Source organism: Thamnophis elegans, chromosome 5, assembly GCF_009769535.1.
Source record: "Thamnophis elegans isolate rThaEle1 chromosome 5, rThaEle1.pri, whole genome shotgun sequence".
NCBI lineage: Eukaryota > Metazoa > Chordata > Lepidosauria > Squamata > Colubridae > Thamnophis > Thamnophis elegans.
The window spans coordinates 68,355,074-68,379,879 of NC_045545.1; the positions used below are offsets into that span (position 1 = coordinate 68,355,074).

Consider the following 24,806-nt stretch of genomic DNA (forward strand, 5'->3'; position numbering starts at 1 on the left):
TCCCGAACATATACCAGTATTTATTTCCTATTCTTGCCATCATCTTATTGTTAATGTTCACTGATTTAAAAAGTGGACTAGTGAAGGTGTTTGCGTTGTTCATGAGAAAAACTAGCCGAACAATAAAAATCCATATTCAAGCAATTGTTTATTAGGCCAACACAATTTTATAAAATAAGTGGGCAATGCTAATTTATTCCTGAACATTTTAATTATCTTAATAAAAAACTCGAAAGCTATCATACCAATTTATAAATCTTAAACTGGCCTAACAAAAATATCAATAGGAGTTTTATGTATACAGTCCACTGATATTATTTCCATATTTGTTCTAAGGTAGGAAACTGGATTGTTCTTGCTTTTTAAACCCTGGATAAGGTATGAAAAGAGCAGAGTTCTAGAATAAGCTAGCCAAATGCAAATTATGTCAGTTGGAAATGCAGCAGTTCCTGCCTTTCTTATGCCTATATAAAGTAACATATTAAAAAGTTTTTCCTCTTATCAACATGTTGCCTTGCAACAGCCTTAAATTTGACATAAGATGCCAAAAGAAGACCCCCTCAATAAGAGAAAAAACAACAAGCTCTCTAGCAAAGTATCAATTTCATTTCTTATTATTAAATTATTGTATCCAGATTTGTTGGAATTTACATCAGATTACATTATTCATCAAGGATTATCAATTTGCATGAAACAAGAAACAATTTTGATTTGATGGTGAACTTATAGTGCTGGAATATAATAGCAATAGCAATAGCAATAAGATGTATATACCACTTTACAGTGCTTTACAGCCCTCTCTAAGTGGTTTACAGAGTCAGCATATTGCCCTCAACAATTTGGGTCCTCATTTTACCCACCTTGGAAGGATGGAACTTTGAGTCTGGTGGGATTTGAACTGCCAAATTGCAGGCAGCCGGCAGGCAGCAGAAATAGCCTACAGTACTTCAATCTAACCACTGCGCTGCCATGGCTAGATATAAGCTATTACAATATATGAATATATAGATAATGAGTGTATTATTATAACTGGGTTTTTAATGTACTGATTGTATCTATTAATTGAGGCAATTGAATGGCTCTTTGTTTTATATACATGTTCACAATCTTGGGATTGGACAATGCAGGTGTTTTTTTTTGTAATACAATGTAGAGTCCTTTCTAGACACAGCTGCAGCGTTCCACATATAAATACACTCTGTAGTTTAATAAGGCAAGATGTTTCTTTATTTTTAATTCCTTTTGAAAGAGCACTTAGTAAGAAATACACTGTAAAAGAAAAGCGTATGTGTGACCTGCAGAATGGCTTTGCAAAAAGTAACAGATGGTGTATTTAATACTAAATTCAGTGCCTCCCAATCACAGGTAAATTAAAAGTAGTGTGTCCTTTTTCTGATAACTGGGAGCTTAGTTAAATTTTGCTCAGCTTTCCTGTGATAAAAACATTCTGTGACTAATAGAGAAAGACATCAGGTACAGCTATATTAAGTTGGAAAAATTTAAAATAGCAAGTACCATACACACACATACATACCATACATACATACATACCATACATACATACATAGGGAAGAAATTTGCCCAGACAACACTGAAGGTAGATGAGAAGGACCAGCCTTTTTGCATAGCCTCTTTTCTAACACCCTCACATTTGATTGCTTGTCCTGTCAAGAGGTAACACTTAGGCTGGAATATGTATGTAATGGTCTGAGTATTGTAAAGGCTTAGGATCATGTGGAAATACATTTGGAGATAAGTTAAAAGGTTTGTGCTTTCTGATTATTTTTGCACAAAATCAGAAAAATAAAAAAGAATACATATTATGCTCTCAAAATTGGATCAAGGTAAAGGAATTATTTTATGCATCTCTTAAAAAATGGATTACATAGCTCACCCATGACCATGTAGATCCATGTGCATTCCACCGGGGGAGGAAGGGGGTGGGTGGGTAGGGAAGATTTCTTATATCATGCTGTGTTAATCTCTCTTCCTTAAAACTAATATCCAAATAACATAGTGGTATCTCCACAGGAAGAAACACATTTTTCCTTTAAAGAAAAGTGAGCAAATTCTATCGACCTTGTGACCTTAATCCTAATCCTGACCACATGGATTTAGCTCTCCATGTCTGCCAGACTGGTTCCGACTGGTGCTGAATTCACCATCTGTCTGGAGCACTGTGTCGTATCAGGCCTCCTAGTTTCTAGTATTAGCACAAGAAGTTCCATGTAGCTTCCATTTCTTCAAAGACCTCTGTAAATTTAGGCAGGTAAATGTACAATTACAGCAAAGGAAGCAAAGCTGGAAAAACCAAAATAATGTATACTTTTTGTTTCTTAAAAAAAAACCTTCCGAACAGTATTCCAAGAAATTATCATTATTATCAGCATCATCAGCATTTACCGCCTTGCTTCTAGGTACAAAAGCTCATTCTGATTGTAAGTCCCAATGCAGTTTACCTGAAGAAACTCAAGGATTGTTGAACAGCAATGCTATGGCTGGAGAAAATAGCTTTAAATAGGGATACAGGATATAAATGCAGTCTCTTCCACCTTGTTCACAAGTTCTTAGAACCAACTCTGTATGCAAAACAGTTTCTTCCCAAAAATCAGTCGCCCACCCCCTTAAGTATCTTTTCTTCATAAACGTCTATTCCTCAAGTCACATCAAATGCCAGGATTATTTAAGAACCAACAGAGGCTCTGTCCTATCTTTTCTTATTAAGTGGATTCCGTGAATGAGGTAGTATTCCCTCTGCAGGAAGGCATAAAAATAATCCGAGATGAGAAAAATCTGCAAGAGAGAGGGGAAAAAAGTTGACATAACTTCCTTTATAACAAAATAGTTGCACTTTAATGTAAACATTAAAGCTTAGCCCAATACACAGTTTAGTAGTATAAACAACATCAGACTGATTTATGGAGATATGGATTTACTTTATCTAAAGCTACACTATGATTACACTATGATAATATTACAATCAAGAAATCCCAAATTGCTAATTTCAAATCATACCCAAATCCGTATGGGTATATACACTATATCAGTGTTTCTCAAACTTTACAATTGAAGATCTGTAGATTTCAACAGTCAAAAAACTCCAGCCAGCTGGGGAATGCTGGGTGTTGAAGTCCATTTTAATATTCTCAAGATTAAGGAATGCTGATTTACATTATAGATAGAACTGGCACCAAATTTGTTCTCATTAAAATTCTTTTTGTTGGAATTCCTCTGACATCAGCAGTTTTCTCCTTTCAGAGACAAATAGTCATTACAGGAAAATGCAGCCAATTCATAGCTACCTGCCAATGGCAAAGGGTATAAAGGAAAATAGATAAGAGTGTCTTAGATCGTGTATTTCTTTGCACACTGAAAAGCAACATTGTCTTTTGCCAAAAGAACAGCTTCGGTATTTCAAAAAGAACATTGCTGCCTGTTGAGTTTGTGCAAGACCATGTGGGTAAGCTAATAAGATGAAAGAATGAAACTTTTGCCTTACGAAAAGTTTGAGAACCATTGTCCAATGGACTATTTTTGTAAGATATTAGGGTTTGTTTCTCCTTTGCAAACCCAACAAAACGCATTGCCAATGACAATTTGAGCCTTGCCAGCAATTCTCCTATTTTGATACAGGTTGAAATGTGGCAATCAGTTTTAGGAGACAGAAAAGCTGAAGTCAATATTGTAAGAATTTTTTTTTTTTGGCGAATAGATCAACACAAAAATAAAGGCTCAACTTCTGGATTTATAGAACTAAAACAATATATGAAGATAAATTTGGAGGGACAAAATATGGTACTGTAGATCCTTAAAGATGGTGTAGTTATGAACAGCTGATCTAATCTATGAGCTAATATTTCCACTAAAACTATAAATTAATGGTTTGAAATATTCAGCATAAGAGGAACAAACCAAGATGGATAGCTGCTCAGCAGTATTATGCACTGAAAAATTGAATCTTAGGTTCAACCGAGTAGTCACCTCTGTCATTTTCAGCTCCATATCTATCTCTTGTCAGCAATACTGACTAGTTATAGCAGAAAATAGAGATTTTATATAGCAACACATTTCATCACAATAAGGTTTAATGATACATAACTTGCAGGAGTGCCACTTCCCTTTTCAGATGAACAACCATTAAAGAATAGGGGAGCACTATGAAAAAGACTAGTTGCACACTGGTGATTACTTATCTACTAAATCAGATGGGTCTAGGAAATTGGCAATGCTGTCAGAAAATTCCAGCTACGACAGAGGAAGCAGCTGTCATTCCCACCTGCCAGGCTGAACCAAATTCTCATGCAAGTAATACGCATATAAGTGAACATTGTGTTTTACTTTCCCATTTTCCTCTAATAAAATGTATTTGGATTTGAGACAGCATCTTTGGCAGAAAACAGTAGGTTGCCAATATTACCCCATGTATATAATGACAAAATCATGCAAATGCTGTAATTATATATTTCAAGCAGGACAACTGATAAATCTATATGTTATGGCCTCTGTGTAATCATATACATCATTACTTGGACACAGACAGACCCTTGATCATCACTGTTGATGCCCATTAGTTGGAAACAAAGAACCAAAAAGTCCAGTTCAACAACCCTGACAAATATTGTGATAGCCCATTTGAAAGATGGATATTAACTAAACAAATTGTATTAACTTGCCCTAGAAAAACTGTTATATAGACATACAAAGTTATTAAATTTGGTCCGATCATTGGAAAATGCAAGGATCTACATAGAGCCCTTATTAACTGAATTCCTATTTATATCCACTCTTAATTCTGGAAAGATTTGGAGTACTTTTTCTTTTTGATATGAAAGAAAGCCAAGAGCCTAAGGATATATGTTTTTATGTTTAGTACCACAGTACTTTCAAATATGTCTAGAATGTCTAGTACCTTAATACTGATATAAAACAAAAGTTAGAAATAAGAGTCTGTGAGGGCTACTTAACTCAAACACAATATTTAGTTTCACTAACCTGCCCTACATTGAATGTCAATGTGATTGCATAATAAAAATTGGAGTTGGCACTTCCTGCATAAATCCAGAGATGCCATAAAACCGGGAACAGCAGGGAACACACAATGAGGACACAGGAAAGTATAAAGACATTCCGCAAAACTGCAACAAAAAAGGCAGAGACATCATTAAAGCTGGTTAATTAATACACTGAGGCATTGTTGGCTTGTCCTATCTTAGTTACAATGGGTGGCACATACTAATTTAGAGGGTGGATCCAGAGACAGCTGCTACAGACGTCCCTTTCTTAGAATCTGTAATTAACCATAGTTCCTGTGGGGGAGGAAAACTTTGACACGTTTATTTGTGCAGACTTCCCAACTACACAGGCCCAGATTCTACTTCCTGAATTGAAGCAGGTGCGAACTATAAAATACAAGGATATCACAATACAATATGGGTGGGTACTGGGTGGAAAGCTAATCCTGGACTGAATTCTTCATGTTCTAAAAATGTTAAACGTTCTGAACTCTAGTATTTTATAGAATACAGTACTGTCTCCCATCACCCTTTTAAGATGCATTACTTAAGTCAATGCTTAGCAATTAAAAATATATATATTTAACATTGATAAAGTACTTTATAATTCATTGATTTATTTTTAGTTTTATATTTTATAACAAGACTCCCAAAGTGATTCAACAGTACACTGAACCAGGGGTGGTAGTCACTTACCTTCCCTACTGGTTCGCAAATGTGAGCGCACGCGCCACCTCCACACATGCGCTCAGCCTTCTGCCTATGCACATTTGGTGAAAAAAGAGCCTAAATGGGATGCCATAGAACCAAGGCAGGTGGGCAGGGCCACCCGTGATTTCTGCTTTGGGCGAACCGGTCTGAACCAGTAGAATACCACCTCTGCACTGAACCTATAAAGCCGCATACTATTCTCTGAAAAATCTTATGTTTCAGATAAATACATCAGAAGAAAAAAATAAGTAGAGAATATCGCTCAGTTTTCATGAACCAACTATTCACATTTTTTAACTTTCCCAATTGATGAAATTAACACTCCACTGCTGTATCTGCTTCACTCAGAAATGTATTAAAACCGTTGGGAGAAACCAGCCATTGGAAGCAGATTTTGGAGCTCCTTAGCATAGGTTGAAACCCAAATAGATCCACTTATGAAAAATTATGATATCTTATTAGATACTCTATATTTCTTCCTGGCCCAGTGTCAAGGTAAGGACCATTATGCACAATTACCACATTAATAATAATATAGAACTCACACTGATATAGGTGGCTCCAGAGAGGGAGGAAGGCCATGTAGAGAGCAATATCACCTACAGTTGGGTAGGACTTAAAGATGGAAATGATGGCCAACTGAACAAACATGAAGAACATGGGATGTTCCCTAGAAAAGAAAAGAAAAGACCGTAAGTAATTGGGTGACTGAGTTGCTGCTGTTCTTCTGGTTTATATATTCTGAATTACAATTAAGTAGCTTTAATGCACAATATCCATTGGTGTCACTGTGTAGATTGCTCTCCCAGTATTAAAAATATAGAAGCCATTAGAGCTTCTGATTTATTTCATGTATGGATGATGCATGCAGGCATCTTAGTCTGAGGCAAAACAGAAAATTAGAAACATTACCAAGCTGGAGAGTAGTTTTGGATTATTTCATTCAAAGTCAATTAAAACCAATTGTTTGGTATTAGCTCATGCCTGGAGGGGTTCAAACCCTCAATTTGTGTAACTTTTCTACTAACAGTGTATTATTTGCCTTAGAAATGAAAGTGCTGCTGTATATATTAAAACACTGTATATATTAAAACCTCTTTCAAAATAGTTTCTGAGAATACTCAATGAAGATTTCATTGCTCTCCTGGGTGGCTTTGGCCATGGAGAAACTGTTTTTACAACAAGGGAAAACTCCCCCAGCCTTCTGCCATAACACTTACTCCAAAGAGACTCTCTCTCATAAGATAGCTATTACAGGTAGTAATTGACTTATAGCCATTCATGTAGTGACCATTCCAAGTTACAACAGGATTAAAAAAAGTGATTTATGAATATTGGTCACACTTACAACCATTGCAGCACCCCCATGGTCACATGCTTGACAACTGGCATGTACTTACGACGGTTGCAGTCCCAGAGTCATGTGATCGCCTTCTGACAAGCAAAGTCAATGGGAAAGCCAGATCCATTTAACAACCCTATTATTAACTTAACCACTGCAGTGATTCACTTAACAACTGTGGCAAGAAAGACCATAAAATGGGGCAAAGCACACTTAACAACTATCGTGCTTAGCAATGGAAATTTTGTGCTCAATTGTCATAAGCCAGGGGCTACCTGTAGCGTGTGTAAGACAAAGGAAATAGAAAAAATAGCTATTGCTATATAATGCCAGTAACCTATAAAAGTGTAAATTCTTAATAGGAAAAACTAAACTGACTGAATTATTTTGAATCAATTCTTGCAAGTTTAATTTTTAGCTAAAGTAAGGTAATATCAAATATTACCAACAATTAATCTGACCTAAACTAGCATGTTACAATTATGCAAATAAATAAATGTCAAGAAGCTGCTTACTTTAATTTTAACGCCAATGGAATAGTGTAGAAGAAAACATTGATTTGAAAAACACACACAAAAAAGAGACTGAAGTGTTCGAACATTTCAGCAAAGAAATACCAGAAAAGGCCAACATTGGGTGTCAGGTCTGGAACAGAAAGGCTGAAATTGACAGAATAATATCATCATTAGTGAATTATCTAGATCTATAAAATTATATTCAGGTTCACAAATAACTTCCAAAAGATGTCTGGGTTAGTATGTTGCAGAAAACACTATAAACAGGAAGTGTTTTTGTTCACTATGAAGACATGAAAATAAACCCAGGTTTTTTTTAAAAAAGATACTTTTAAATTATTTTTGTTTGTTAAGAGTTATATTCAGCCTTTTCTTCAGGAGCAAAAGTTAATGGGCGCAAGGTTCTCTCCTTCTATCTTTCCCCAAATCATTTCTATGAGATAGGTTAGCTCAAAAGAGAGTGATTTACTGAAGAAACATCCCTAAAGCTGGAAGAAAGGATTATATATTTATGTCTTTTTAATTATGTTATAGAATGTCTTTTGTCCAGAAACATATTAAGCCTAAGCATGACTGGTCATAGTGATTTCCAATGATCCAGTATGATCTAGTAGTTAAGGCAGCAGGTTAGAAGCCAAAAGACTTAGTTCTAGTCCTGCCTCATGCATGGAAACCGACTGGATGACCTTGGCCCATTCATTCTCTCTCAGTCCAACTTAGGTCACAGGATTGTTGTTGTGGGGAAAAAGAGGGTGAAAATCTGGGTGCGCCTTATACACGGAATACAGCAGTTTTGGCCTCCTGAAAACCCGCCCCCTTTGCAAAAATGGCCATACATAGCCTTTAGGAGGCTTCCAGAATGCTCCTGGGGGTTGGGAAGGGCTAAAATGAGCAAAAAATGGGCCGTTTTTTGCTCATCCCATCCCCCATCCCCAGGAGCACTCTATAAGCCTCCTAAAGGCTATGCATGCTCTTTTTTTTTTTTTTGACAAAAAATGGGCCATTTTTGCAAAAAACGGGCCATTTTGGGGAGGTCTGCAGAATGCAAAACTTTTTTTTTAATTTGCCTCTTCAAAATCTTGGTGCATCTTATACTGCGGTGCATCTTGTACTCTGAAAAATACGATATTTAAATAAATAGGTGGGATATTAATAAATACATAAAATAAAAATAAATAAAACTTACTGAATTCTAAACTAATTCATTGCCGGAGGAACGAAGTAACTGAGCCCTGACTCTCCAGCCTAGTCAACTACCGTATAATTGTTCCTCTCAGTTGCAAAATGCATTACATTTTACCAATCATACCCAACAGAAATAGAGTATTAGCATTCATCTGAAAATGTTTTTGATTTTTATTCAAGAAACTGAAGTCCACCATTGCTTGCCTTTTCACAGCAGCAAGATTTGTTTCTTTTAACAATTTTATTTTGGGTTTTGGATGGGGTCTTTATTAGTAAAAATATATATATTAAAACCTCTCAATAATAAAAGAGCAGAAAATAAACATCCATTTTCAGTACTTCTACTCAAAAGATAATTGTATAGATAATACAGAGTCACTTGGTTGAGATGGGTGGGGAAAGAAATAGAATAAATGAATATAATAAAAATAAATAATATATTTGAACTTTATCATTTAATCATTTCTCAAGTGTACATCATTTATAATCTAAGATTATGCTGATCTTTTTCCATACAGTGAAACAAGTTGCAAGACAAATGTCAGCAAATAACATTCAAAACTAGTAAAAGCAATTTGAAAATTATATTTCTTTTTTACTGTCATTTACTGTCATTTCTGGGAAAGTGTTTGGAAACAAAAAAAATTCAAAGACGCTAAATAGACAACGTGGTCCAAACCACAGCACTATATTGACTTTCCTATAAAATAATCCTGGCAGGTGTGTACAGAGATTTTTACTCATCCAGGCCACAGTTGCCCCAAAGGTAGTTTTGAAATATTTCACTTCTCTAAGAAGCTTCTTCAGTTCTGGAAGAAATGGAAAAACTGAAGACGCTTCTTAGATGAGAAACAAAACATTTTCAAAAAAGTCCAGTGACCTTTTGAAAACCATGTTTGGGACAATCCTGGCAAGTGCTAATCTAACCTACTTTTCAAAATCCAATGAAGATGTTTCATCTTTTATATGCAGCTTTTTACATGCACTGCAGCATTTGTGAACATAGCTTTTCTCATTCCACAAAATTTAAGCTGTGGATTTTTTAAATCATGCAACCCAGGATAACTTAATCACACTTCTATTTCACTGAACTAATTAAACACTTCCCAGGTCATTCAGATCAACAAAGGTATATTATTTATCCAGAATGCTGAAGCAAGAAATCGTCTATATAGCAGTAGACTTATATACCGCTTCATAGGCCTTTCAGGCCTCTCTAAGCGGTTTACAGAGAGTCAGCATATTGCCCCCAACAATCTGGGTCCTCATTTTACCCACCTCGGAAGGATGGAAGGCTGAGTCAACCCTGAGCCGGTGAGATTTGAACCGCTGACCTGCTGATCTAGCAGTAGCCTGCAGTGCTGCATCCCCAACCTTTTTATCGCCGCGGACCAGTCAGCCTTTGATAATTTTACCGTGGCCCGCTGAGCGCGCGCAGGGGTGGGAGGGCGTTGTTCGCAACGACACATTGATTGTCGTGGGGGAAATAGGGGGTGGGAGTATTAGGTATCTTCACTACCATATATAAAAGGAGATACTATCTTAAATAACAAAGTGGGCCCCCACCTCCAAAATATACTAAAAGAAAAAAGATTCCATGTGCTCAACTAATTTTTTTTAAAATCATCACTATATTATGGACTACAGACATATATATATATATATATATATATATATATATATATATATATATATATATATATATATATATATATATATATTTTCTGAGGTTTTCGCGGGTGTTAGTATGTAGGTCTCTAGTTGTTCGGGTTTTCTCCCGCGTAGAATTGGAGATGTCTTAGCCAAGACATCTCCAATTCTACGCGGGAGAAAACCCGAACAACTAGAGACCTATATATATATATATATATATATATATATATATATATATATATGTATATGTATATGTATATGTATATGTATATGTATATGTATATGTATATGTATATGTATATATATGTATATATACACACACACATATACATACATACATACATACATGCATATATACATACCGTACGTATCTACGTACGTATATATATAATGTCCAAATAACAGGAAAAGCGCTTCAAGGACCAAAGTATATTCCTTTTTTGCAGCCTTAAGAGAACTCTTGTTTTTTGAGGCTCAGAACCAGGCATTCTCGTGGGCTGCAAAAAGGAAACGCGACCCGGGAGCGCAGCCTCCAAGAGTCCATATCGCCAATAACTACGCGTGGGGGGAAAGGAAATGTGTTTTGTGAGGAAGAGAAAGAGCGCGCTTCACCGATGCCCGTTGGCGAAATTTTGGAAGAGAGGCAAGAGACTTCAGGCACCGAGCCCCCACCCCTGGCTGCGGCAACTGGAGCGGGCGGGAGGCAGGGAAGGGATGGGCAAGACCGCCGCTTTTCCACCGTGCGCTGCCCCCCATCTCCCCTCAAAAGACACCCCCCCCGCCCTCAGCTGCCCAACGTTCTCTCTCTCTCTCTCTCTCTACCTCTCCCACCGTTCCTTCTCACAAGCCAAGGCCGGGCGGGGAAGCCGCCAGGGCCTCCAAGGGCTCCGCTTCCAGTGCATGGTCCGCCCCCTCCTCGCCTCGCTTCCAGGCGAGCCGACTGAGGCGAGAAAGGAGAAAGAGGCGGAGGCGTTCACTGAGGGGACGGCTGACTCGGGGAGGGGGCGGAGGTGGTGTAGTAGCGGGGGATTCTTCCTCCTCGCCTCACTTGCTCCTGTGCTTCCGCGCAGCTCCCCCCCCTCCGGCGACGGCGCTGCATGAGTGAAGAGTCGGCCGTTGCATGGCCCCCGGCCGCTGCGCGGCCCGGTGCCAGGTACTCCACGGCCCGGCACCGGTCCGCGGACCGGGGGTTGGGGACCACTGGTCTAATTAGTAAGCCATTGAACAAAAGTAAATGTTTTTAAAATAGAAGGCTTAATTCAATTGTTTTCTTTTGTTTTGTTTCATACTTTGAACTCACAATTTTGGGAAAGAGATCTTTGTCCTATATGAGGTGGTTATAATGCAGACAAACAGGATCTACTTACATGAAACCATAAACAGATGGAATGAAATCCCACGAGTTGAGGACAAAGAATGAGAGGAAAATTATCACCATCAGACTCCCCAAATATAGTCCTGCATATTGCATGGAGTAAAACCAGAACTCCTTGCTTTTCATTTTCACTGGTATGAACTGACGCTGGAGAGAGAAAAAGTGACAACAAAGTATAGTTTTGTAATGTCTGTATGTAGTTTCTTGCAAGCAAACTGCATGAAAAAGCTTTCTTTCAATTTAACACATTTATTTCAGATATTAAGTATAGACATTAGAAGAAAAAATTGCTATGGGAAGATTAACTCTCAAGCTCATATAACAATTAGGAAGCTATTGTGTTTACGATTGTGTAGTTTTTCCTGCATAGGAAGGAATTGATCTAGCTGAAAAAAACTGTCTGGATATATCTAGAACGTGAAAATCCATCTTTGCAGGAGGGATGGTACAAGATACCTTGAAGGAAATAATAGTGGATCCACTCTTCTTTGTTTCTTGATGATTTCTTACATAATAGCGTTGCAGTTCACAAAATTGCATATAATTTTATTTATTAAAATTTTATGCCACCTAACTCCCCTATAAAGTGACTCTGAGTGGTTTATAGTAATGCAAATTATATATTCCATTACAACTCCGGTTGAGGCCTGATGGACTTTATCAGCCTTGGTTGCTTTCATGATTGAGCTTAATGGGAAAAGAAAATGGTAGATCAACCCTTTGGATTTTCTTGCTCTAAAAGACTTTTGAAACTATCAACCAGGCTAATCTTCTGCATTGACTCTGGATTAGGAGTTGAGAGAACAGTATTACAGCAAAGCCTTTGCAAATCTTTAGTCAGAGAAGTGGGAGAGAGGTAAATGAAAGCGAACCACTGCCAGCTGCATTCTTCTAGATTTAATTGTTTTCAGAGAAATAGCTGCGAACAGTAGTTCCCTTGAAGCAGCACAGATAATTTCCCAATGATTTTGGTCACAAGTTAAGATTTCTGATCCTATGAAGATGATTTGCAAGCAATTTACAGTTTGCTTTCCCATTCTAGCCATCACCCTACTAGCAATCCTGTAGATATAGTTATTCCTCTGCAGGACTAGCAATTCATGGTGGCTAATCTTTTTATTTACTGAAGATATTAAAAAGACTCATTTGCTGTTAGGAAATAAGATACCTGTAATAAATAGAGAAGGGCTGGTGCAAACAAGGTAAGAGGATACAAAGACTGATATGTTGCTAATGCCAGAAATATAGCACTCAGAAAAGCACTACCTGCAAGATAAAGAGAAAATGGTATAAATAGCCAATAACAAGCTTCTAGGTGAACATGATATTTACAGTACTTAATATCTATGGCAAATCCATATAAAATGTGGGCTGGCGCAGCAATTCTCAGTAGAGATGTCGTGCATTCTGAACTAAACAGTAAAGTCTAAATGTTGGTGCCTCAACTATAAGGTTGAAATGATCCCAAAAGGAATCCAGTTTTTAAAGGCATCTGCTGCACTGGTTCCCTTCATCAATTATGTTACGGTATTTAAGAGCTCACCAGCTGTAAAGCCGATGCAACTGTAAAGCTGATGAAATGTAAGGCTGATGCAATGAAGATGAATCAGCACTGGTATAGCCAGTTGAAGACTATGAAGGGGTCCACAAAAGTCTTTACCATTTTAGAAGGTGTTTATATAAGGCAGACAGGAGAGGGCGTTTTTCTCTCTCCTTGTGTCCGGTATCCAGTTCTCCGTGTAGAGAATTTATATATATATAAATATTTATATATATATAAACCACTGTTAAATGTCTAAGTCTCTATGTGCTGTGTTTTGCTCCTGGGTTGTGTCCTATATCCAGTTCTCCGTGTAGAGTTAAGAAGAAGATTGATTACTTATCAAGTATTTGCTATCACGTAGATTTCTTTAAATGTTGTGTGTGTGTGTATATATATATATATATATATATATATATATATATATATATATATATATATATATAAACCACTGTTAAATGTCTAAGTCTCTATGTGCTGTGTTTTGCTCCTGGGTTGTGTCCTAATAGTAGTCATGCTGCAAACGCTCTGACAAATTAAGTCAATACTGTAACTCTAAACTAAGAGCAAGTGGTCTTGGTGCCTGGATATGACCTAACTCTTAATCTCATTAGGCTTAGCTATTAGAAACAAGACATGACAGAAACCAAGAGGTTTGTAATGATATTTGTATTTCCCCTTTCCCTGTCAGGAAACCATCAATAGCAGTATAATCAATATTCCCTTGTGGTCCTTACAAACATTAGTATAATTGTGTCACTTTTAAGGAAATCTAAGTGTGCATGTCCTAGTAGCACTCTGGAAGCCTCCTAAAGGCTATGCACGGCCATTTTGTGAAGGGGCGGAGTTTGGGAAGGAAAAAAATGCTGTATTCAGTGTATAAGACGCACCCAGATCTTCACCCTCTTTTTTCAGGGAAAAAGGTGCGTCTTATACTCCAAAAATATGGTATATTAACATATATTACATATTCTGAGAGTAAATTATTTTAGAAGTCAATGCAGCCCAGGTGTTTCTGCTGAGGTTTGCATCATTTTTCTATTTACCCAGTTCTACATTTTTATGCTGTAGCAGAACTATCATGCAATATCATGCAAAGCAGATCTCAATATTCCATTATTTAAAACACGACATGAAAGAATATATTGAAAGCAGATGCAGATCATTGTTTTGGATTTAATCTGATGTAAGCCACAAAAATGTTACACAGAAATGCACAAAAATTAAATACGTTAATAAAATAAAGTATGTTTATAAAAAGCATTGATGGTTGTTTCAGTGGCTGTTCCCAATCTGGTCCATGCAATTATTAACACTGAGACAAAGTTCCAATTTTACAAAAGTATTGTTTTGCCAATTTCAATGTCAGTGAAACATGGAAGATGACCTGGCAGGTGGCACAGAGATGAAATGTGTTCTATTAGGGCTGCCTTTGAAAGATCCTGGCATTGCCTATCATGATTATTGATCCTACAATCCTACATGCTGAGATCCTACAAAAAAGTAACTCATCAGAATACAGGATATTGTGATACAGCAGAGGATGTGCTTCATGAGAGAAGTTTTATCTCTTCCAGATCAGCATCATGCCAAGACTGCAATTAGCTGGACAACACCCGAGGAAAACAGAAGAGATGCAGATGTTATAAAACTTGGTGCAGAACATTCCACGAAATGGGTAAATTGCTGATATCAAGCAAAAACATCTTCAGTTGATCAAAAACTTTGTAAAGAATTCAATATGCACAGCAGTATAAAGGGGTCTATTTCTACATGAAAAGCAAAGTACATTACCTTTTATTGTTGCCAAAATGAAGAATGCAATTATAGCATTGTTGATGGCACAGGTGGATTTTGCCACACAAGACAACACAGTGTATGGATTCAATAGGTAACTGGAAAAAAAGAGACATCCAAGTTCACATATATATATGATTTTCCCCCCCATCAAATTAGTCAAACAGATGCTTCATGAGGAGTTTACAACTGGAATTGATATAGAAAGATAGAAATATTCTCCTCTTTTATTTTTGTTACTCTGCAACTGTATTTGAAGGTATGCTATCTCGATCCACAGGTAACATCGAGTCTCAAGATTAATAACCCTTATTAATCTTAATGGATATGTCCTCCTTGACCAAATCTGTGATAAATTCCATAAATCAATTATGTACTGTGTGAAGATGGGTTCTCTTTTGCTTGTCCAAAATCTCTTTCCAGTCAACTTTAATGGATGAACTCTAATTCCAGTATTTTAAGAGAGGGAGAAATACTTTGTCCACTTCCTTCTTTATTTTAAACACCTTTATCATGTACCTCTGCAATTGTCTTTTCTTCAAGCCAAACATTTGGGATTCTGCACTCAATCACAAAACCATGAAAGGAAAGTGAGTGGCTTGAAATGAAAGACAAACAAGTTGTGGTTGGATAGAGGTGATGACCCTCAAAAAGATAAAAGTGAACAAATGCAATATATGAAGAATTATGCAGACATAATACAAGCAAGAATAGTTTGTAAAGTATAGAAAGGTATACTTAATGGTGTTAGTAACTAGGTTTCTTTTTTCTCTTCTTCCCTGCCTTTAATTTCATCTGCTTGGCACTTCTTATTCTTTTATGTGCTTTACATAATATTTGCTTTCCCAGAAGGCAATAGCATGTGGATATGTACATAATAACAAAAGAGCTGACACATTCCAATCACTAGGAGCCCTCTCCCCTTTGGCAGATAAAATGTAAGAATAATCATTACCTTTATAATAATACAATTTTAAGCAATAAAAGTATTCCTACTCTTTCACCAGGCAACTGTATGCCTAAATATTTTGGTTGTTTAAACAACTCCATTCGGAGGTTTTTACGTTTGCTTATTTTTGATGTCTTTGAGTCAAATCATGATTCCTGGTGACTGCCTGGACACCTCCTTAAGGTTTCCTTGGCAAGATTTTAGAAGTGGTTTGCCACTCTTTGTTTTCTAGGGCTGAGAGTGAATGGCTGGCCCAAAGGCACAGAGTTCGCTTTGTGCCTAAGACAGGAGTAGAACACAATCACCCATTTTCTAGTCTGATGCCTTAATCTCTCCACTAAACTGGTTTTCTTATTTGGGGTATAAATCTAATTTAAACAAATCTCAAATCCTCAGCCAAGAAGCATTCCTCAATCACACAAAGTCACAGACTTCTGAAAAAGCAAAATAAGAGGCAAAGTGTCTTCAAAAATAAAATAAACGTTCCCACTCTCTCTGCATAAGGAAGATAAACTAACCATATTTTTCGGAGTATAAGACACACTTTTTTTCCTCAAAAAAGAGGCTGAAAACCTGGGTGCGTCTTATACACTGAATACAGCATTTTTTTGCCTCCTGAAGCCCCGCCCCGTCACCAAAATGGCCGTGCATAGCCTTATGAAGGCGTTCAGAGAGCTCCTGGGGGCTGGGGAGGGCAGAAATGAGCAAAACATGGACCATTTTTTGCCCCCCCAGGCCCCAGCAGCACTCTATAAGCCTCCATAAGGCTATGCATGCCATGTTTTTTGACAGAAAACGGGCCCGTTTTTGAGAAAAATGGGCTTTTGCTTGTTTTTTGCCCCCCATCCTCCCAGGAGCACTCTGCAAGGCCCCCCCCCCCAAGGCTATTCATGCCTTTGGGGGGGGGGAACGGGCCTGTTTTCCCAAAAAACGGGCTGTTTTTGGGAGGTCTGCAGAGTGTAAAAAATTTTTTTTCTTTTGGAAAGCTCTTTAACTGATTGATGAGAATTACACTGATCAAGTGCTGGGCCAGCAGAAACAAAGTCTTAGGTGCTGCAGATTGTCAATAATTTCCTTCTCCAGCACATGGATAATACACCTGGAAACATCTACCTACTACCTATTCTCTCTTTCTCCCTCCCTCCCTCCGTACTGTATTTCTCTCTCTCTTCCTACCTACTCTCTCTCTCTCTCTCCCTACCTATTTACTGTATTTCTCTCTTTCTCTCTCTCTCCTTTTATCTATCTATCTACCTACCTCTCCCTCCCTACTGTACTTCTCTTTCTTTCTCTCCCTCTCTATCCCTCTGTCTACCTACCTACTTTTTTAAAAAAATTGCCTCTTCAAAACCCTGGTGCGTCTTATACTCCATTGTGTCTTATACTCTGAAAAATACAGTAGTTTCCAATCTCTCTTGAAAAGCAATACTTACAACAATGCTACTTTGAGAGGAACATAGTACATTTCCATAGGAGTTCGGATAAGCTCTCCAGCATCAGATGCATATTTATCCAATTCTATTAGCAGTTTTTGCTTTTTAAACTGAATACAAAGAAAAAGTGTATAAGTAAAAGTAATGTATTTGTTTAGCAATTCTGCCCATTTTTATGATGATTCCTGCAAGAAATACTTACATCCCTAGATTGTTATCCAAGTTTATAAATTCAACATTTACACCAACTTGATTTATCATTACATAAGCCCTGATTCTTTTGTATTGACAAAATGCAATAATACCATATTTTTTGGAGCATAAGACGCACCTTTTTCCCTCAAAAAAGAGGGCGAAAATCTGGGTGCGTTTTATACACTGAATACAGCAGTTTTGGCCTCCCGAAACCCCACCCCCTTTGTAAAAATGGCTGTGCATAGCCTTTAGATGGCTTCCAGAGTGCTCCTGGGGGCTGGGGAGGCCAAAAATGAACGAAAAACAGGCCATTTTTTGCTCAATTTCCCCCCACCAGCCCCCAGGAGTACTCTACAAGCCTCCTAAAGGCTATGCATGTTCTTTTTTTGAGAAAAAAAAACAGACCCATTTTTGCAAAAAACACACCGTTTTTGGGAGGTCTGTAGAGTGCAAAAACTTTTTTTTTTAATTTGCCTCTTCAAAACCTTGATGCGCCTTATACTCCGGTGCGTCTTATACTCCAAAAATACGGTAGTAGAATGCATCTTATTCAACTCATAACTGGGTAACGGACTCATGCCAGTTATCTTCAACACATTTGCCTAACATGTATTTCAAGCAGCTGCTGGCTTGTAATATTGTGTACTCTGCTTGTGATCATGGATAATGTGTTTTACAAAATTATCCTAAAACAAGCCATGGGTTATTTCAGCTGGTTTCTCCAGTTGGGAACACTAGAAGGCACAGACAAACAGTGCAGCTGAGAGAAAGGGAGCAGCCAGCTATTATTAAGAAGCATATTCATGACTGTTCATGGATTATACTCATCATTAATTTGTTATTGTTTAAGTTATCTAAATTGTAACATCAACTAATTGGCAATGACTCTGAGCACTGTACAGTAACATTTAGAAATGTCATAAAATATAAGATATAATAACCAAAGAAAGATTGAAGACAGACGTTCAAATGGGTTTACAAATGGCCAAGGATCTGCCAACCCCCTGCCCCCCCCTCCAATTTTAACATTTTCCTGAAGGTGAAAGGTGGAATGGTATTCCAGAGGGTTGGAGTAGCAACATAAGAAGCATGTCTCCATGGCACTGATGGGACCCAGAACATGCTAACCCTGCCAGATCTTATGGGATAGACAGAATGTGCATAGTTTGATAAGAATTCATTAATCTTGAAGTCACATTAAATTAGTTTTCCTCTGCAAAAATAAACAAAAAACCCTAGTCCATCCCTTGTTCTTGATTTAAGCACGCACTTTAGCCTTTAAATATAATTGTGTATATTCTGGCCATCCTATAAGACTTGGCAAGGCTTGCATCAGCCCCATCATTGCTATGGAGGCAGGCTTCTTATGTTGTTATTCCTTCCCCCTGAAACAGCATTCCCCCTCTTCACTTTCAGGGAAATGTTAAAAATTTCGAGGTTTGGGGCATATCATGAATCAATCTAAAACTAGAAGTGCTAGATGTTCAACATGGATTGAGAATAGCTCTGCCAACAACTGACACATGAAACCATTCAAAGGAGCATGTTGAATGGAATCCAGCTCACAGCAAGGCACTTCCAAGCCAAGGTGTCTGAGCAGAGCAGCCTTCCTCAGCTGCAAATGTCTTCTGACAACTCCCAGGATTCTCAGCCCAAAAGAACAATATGTAAAATATCGGGAGGGAAAAACATGGCTGTATTTAGAAATAGAAGCTGGGAAGGATATAACAGTATGAAGAAAATGCGCTGAAAGTAATATAAATAAAAATGGGCACTTATCTACTCACCAAAACTTTGTTGTAATCCTGAACAGCTAAATAAAGGGCTATAGCCGTCAAAATATCTGTAAACTGAACGGAAAACAAATCAAAAGAATACCAAACCACAGGTTATTTTCTCAATGCAAAATTGTACTTTTAGTGATTAAGCAAGTTTTCTAAATTAACATTAGGACTGTCTGAACAAATTAGTTCATATTACTATATTGTAATTAGACAATGCTCTGGCTATGTAGGTTAGAGCAGGGAAGCCATGGGTAGAATTAATTTCACAAGATGGCATCAAGGAACTGTCTCATTTTTATTAGGCATCAAAATTCCTTTGTGACAGAAAGTATTGCTGGTAGTGGATTTACAGTATTTTCAACTTGCCAGCAATGGATTTTTTTGTACACATCCCTATGGCTAAGTGATTTCTATTTTAGATAGTTATGAATGGGTGATTATGTATATAACCTTTGAGATGTCCTGATCTCAATATATACAACTGTGAAACTTTTTTACATACATGATTCAATAAATTATTTAGTTAACAAACTCTGGGATATTCAGTATTATCAAAAAACATTTTTGGAAGAAGTTTTGCAGTAAATGTCAAGAAATTACGGTATACCAGAGTTTCTAAAATAATTTCCAATGCCTTGGATAATTATTCAGCAGTAGGACAGCTTACCCTGAATGAAATTAGAGTTAACAGATCTGGGCTGCAAACATCTGGTCAATCACTAGATAAAAGCAAAAGTATAAAGCTACAGGTCTGGACAACCATAACAGGGCAGACAAAAAATTCTGCCTATATCTCTCTGTTGTTAGCTATCTGTCATCCAGATTTTTGCACTCCAGATGTGGGGTTCTATTGAAAATTTCTGGAAATATAGAAAGGTACTCAAAGAGTTGACAAAGATGAACAATGGTGCTGTACATGTTACGCCAATCATTTTTTCCATATATGTTTGTTTTAAAAATACACATAAAATATTAATGTTATCCTAAACATGTTTTTTTTCTCAAGAATCCTACTAAGTTCCATAAGTTCCTAATGAGTTCAATGAATTATGTTTACTTATTAATTGTGCTTAGACTTTCAGACAGATTTAGGTCTTTAAAAAAGTGTATATTGTAAATTAAAAAATATGTTCTATGTGCAGAAGAAATCAAAGAATAAATTCTGAAAACAGAGCCAATTATCTGATGGTTGAAAATTACATACCATAAACACTAGTTCAGCATAATCAATCAGGAAATGAAAGAGGTATATTATAAACGGTGTCTAAGAAGAAGAAAAAAGAAACAATTATCTTAGACAACTTGTCTTTAGATCAAAGCTTATTTATTTATTAATTGTGAAAATGATAGCTATCTAGTGTCTTCTAAGAATGGATTTTACAGAGAATACTCAAAATCATTAATGCAAAAGTAATTCACTGTACAAGTCTAAGACTGGTGTAACAGAAAAGATACTGAAGTCGGACAGGTAGTTCACGACTTACAACCATTCATTTAATGACTGTTTGAAGTTACAACAGCACTGGAAAAAGTAACTTATGACCGGTTTTCACACTTACGACCGTTTCATTATCCTGTTGGCTGCATGATCAAAATTCAGCTTGCAACTGGCATGTATTTGTGACAGTTGCACTGCCTCAGGAACATGGGATCATCATCTGTAACCTTCCTAGCCAGCTTTCAACAAGCAAAGTCAAATGCGGGAAGTTAGATTTGCTTAATGACTGTATGATTACTTAACAATTGCAGTGATTCACTTAACAACTGTGGCAAAAAGAAAACCTTGTAAAATGGAGCAAAACGCACTTAACAACTGCCTTGTTTAGCAATGGAACATTTGGGCTCAATTGTGGTCGAACATAGTCACAAAGTAGTCACAACCTAGAATTTGCTATTTAAGGATGTGAACTTAGTTTGTACTATGGCATACAAAAAATATAGGCGCACAAAAAAAGATTGTTTATATTTTTAGTTTTGATCATTTCAGTCTCATAAAGAGAAAAATCTTACTTTTGAACAATGTTAATATTTTAACAGCTGTGCTATTATAGCTAATGGGTTTTTATGATAAATGGACCTGGAGGGTGACTCTTCCCTTCCAAGCAAAATACTTTAAATGTCATATTAATTTCACTTTACCTTTATGCATAGCAATAGCAATATCGTTTAGGCTTATATGGTGCCCCACAGTGCTTTATAGCACTCTCTGGGAAGTTTATAATGTAGAGGCATTATTTTGCATATTGCACCCAACAATCTGGGTCCTGATTTTACTGACCTCAGAAGAATGGAAGGCTGAGTCAACTTTGAGTCCTATCAGGATCAAACTCTTGGCCGGGCAGTTTGCCTGCAATACTGCACTTTAACCACTGCGCCACAAGTGCTATCAGGTGGCATAAACATTAACCCTCCATTTAAGTTTCCTAAAACACTCTGACAAAATATCTATGAATCTTTTTGCTACTGATCTGACACTGTAAGGATAAAATTTGGTATTTTAAAAATACTTTATTAATTATACACGTGATAAGCCAGTTTCTGAGGGGAAAAAAGACCTGTTCTTTTTCTCCTTATGCCAAGAACACAAGGTATTTTACTTCCTGTAATCACCACCTGCATCGTAGAATTATATTTATTTATTTCATTTAACTATTTTATATATCTTTTTTCATTTTGTAAAAATATTCCCAAAGCAGGAAATAATAGACTTCAACAAATTGAGATGCGAGTTTTGAGTTATTTCTATTATCAAAAAATTAAAAAATAAGCATTCCTGTGAATTGCATTTGTGTATCCACCTATGCACTCAGGAGCTCAAGTAAGAAGACAATATAATTCTATTAAATCCTATAGATTCTTTCACATTATATTCTCATCTTCAATATAAAAAGCATGTTATATGGGAGTAACAATATCAAAGCAGTTCACAGCAAAAACTATATATACTTACTTCATGAAAAATATCTCCAGAATACGGAGATACACCCAAATCAAGTAAAGCTAGTCCTTCAACCACTGGAAAATAGAAAATAAGTTCTTGTTAGCTACATCCTTCTTAATATACAAACTTAAGAGACAAACTCAAGGTAAACCGCTCCAAACTTGATTGCAGAAAATACGACTTCAGTAACAGAGTTGTCAATGCCTGGAATGCACTACCTGACTCTGTGGTTTCATCCCCATAACTTTAACCTTAGACTGTCTACTATTGACCTCACCCCATTACTAAGAGGTCTGTAACAGGCGTGCATAAGCGCATCAATGTGCCTACCATCCCTGTCCTACTGTCCCCACTTATTCATATCCATTTCCTGTATTCATAATCATGTTTATACTTATATCTATTATCTTATACATGCTTGACAAATTAAATTAAAAATTAAATTAAACTGCATCACTCTGAACTGCACACAGTTCTGGGCATTATCAAGAACAAATTAGTATGACCCAAGGGTAAATGTTCACTTTCTATACAATTTGGTTAATAAGTTTCTTACAAAATTGCTAGGTGACTACATCTCTGTTTTACTGCAGAAGACATCACTTACTGTCCTAACTTTTTGCATCCCAGAGATCTGGGATGTCTCAAGTGTCAAAGAGAGTGTATGTACTTTGACTTATAGAAATAAAAGAAGCTCATCTAGAAGACAGCCTATTCATGATGCTTGGATCTAATGTGTGATGTACTTGCAGCTTAGCCTGTTATAGGAACCCAAACCTTTTGGTTTGGAATGTGTGGCTTGGTGAAATTCTGGAGCCTTTTGACATCTCAGACTAAAAACGACAAAGGCAAGATAATTTCTTGGACAAAGCCGTTAGAAAAAAACAAAGCCCCTTGCAAAGAAACGCCCCAAATTCTCGCTGCTTTCCTTCTTCCTCCCCTATGTCCATTTAACCCTTCCTTAGACTCAAGGCTGCGACCGCAAGGCTCGAGGCTTAGTCCTAAGAAAAACAGGAACTCAATAGGTTAAAATACATCGTGCCAACGCAGCCAAAGCGTCCTTGACACCAATATATCTTTCCCAAGGTAAAAACCCTGCTTGGTCACGACCACTCCAAGGCTCGCGAGGGCGGCGGATGGGGCAGAGCGACGCCCCACGAAGGCTCAGTGCTTCCAGGCGTCCAAGCTCCTGGAGATGCCCTTTGAGGACCACCAATCCCCACCACTGTCCCCCTCCGTAGGCCTCACCTCGTTTCCAGGCATTTAAAGGAGACGCCACCTCCACCCTCTCAGAGATGAGTCCGGCCAGGCTGGAGCGGAATAAAGCGGCCCGAACCGTTACGGCCACCAAAACCACCAACACTAAGGGAGCCACCATTTTGGCGTAAAACACCGGCCGAAACTAGCAGTAGTTCCCACGCTAGTCTGTTGCATTGAGGATCTACAGGACAGGTTACAGGAAGAACACTACAACTCCCGGAAGCCATTGCGCAGCCTTTACTTCCTGAAGATGATGGCGAAAGAGTTAGGACAAATTGCGGATGAATGAGTATAGTGTGATGCACGGCTCTTCTTCGGGTTGTTTTGTACTGTATTGTATTTCTTGAAACGTTACCAAAAAGCTTTTTTTTTAATTATACGAATAATTATTGATTCGGTTTTTCGATCGGACCTCCTCCCTAGAACCAGAAAACATGCTTTAATTTCTGAATAAGAAGGTTGCTTAGAGGGGGGAAAACTCCAAAATTCTATCTCGAAAAGGACAACAGTAATTTATAATCAGCTATTAAACCAAGATCTTTTTCAGATATTCTCCATTTTACACTTTGCACTTGATATTCAATTTCCAAATTGAAAAATGGCTTTTTACTCGCTAACTTCACAACTTCTGACCATTGTTTCTTAAAGTTTTAGATACCCCTGGAGAACCCCCTCTCGGGTTCTTGAAATCAGAATTATTTGCCACCCTATGTTGAAAAATAATACAATATTAAAATCCCATCAAATGATCATGAGAAGCAATTGTGGTAGAAAATTTAATTAATAGGATACTTACTGATAAATATAACCTATACGAGCAAAAACTCTTTTGGGATCTTCCATAATTTTAAAAAGTGGAAAGGGGGCCAGAGACAAAAAAAACAAATTAAGAAAGACTGCTCTGACCCATGAATATTATTTTTATTCTGTATTCTAGTGTATTAGCTATACCATCTAATTTTGTATTTAACAGCCTGCATATTTCTTTGGGATTCCCCGTACGTATCTGCATATTCTGTGTGTGCATTGCGAATAAAAGCAAATCAAACTTCAGCATTGGTGTATTGTCATGTTTTTTAAGTTTACCCACTCAGTGGCCTGGGGTTGGTAACAG

The 24,806-nt window shown here is 37.3% G+C and overlaps 1 protein-coding gene across 1 annotated transcript; it reads right to left on the reverse strand.

Annotated features, from left to right (window-relative positions):
• Nucleotides 1-890: 890 nt before the first annotated feature.
• PIGU (phosphatidylinositol glycan anchor biosynthesis class U) lies at nucleotides 891-23,894 on the reverse strand. Its single transcript, XM_032218675.1, has 12 exons — nucleotides 23,681-23,894; nucleotides 22,442-22,506; nucleotides 20,696-20,755; nucleotides 19,495-19,557; nucleotides 17,513-17,622; nucleotides 15,128-15,228; nucleotides 12,962-13,059; nucleotides 11,786-11,940; nucleotides 7,581-7,724; nucleotides 6,269-6,393; nucleotides 4,993-5,135; nucleotides 891-2,793 (listed from the first exon to the last, which is right to left on the reverse strand). Exons 1-12 carry the CDS (start codon nucleotides 23,808-23,810, stop codon nucleotides 2,680-2,682), a joined length of 1,308 nt encoding a protein of 435 aa, XP_032074566.1. The 5' UTR covers nucleotides 23,811-23,894; the 3' UTR covers nucleotides 891-2,679.
• Nucleotides 23,895-24,806: the final 912 nt, after the last annotated feature.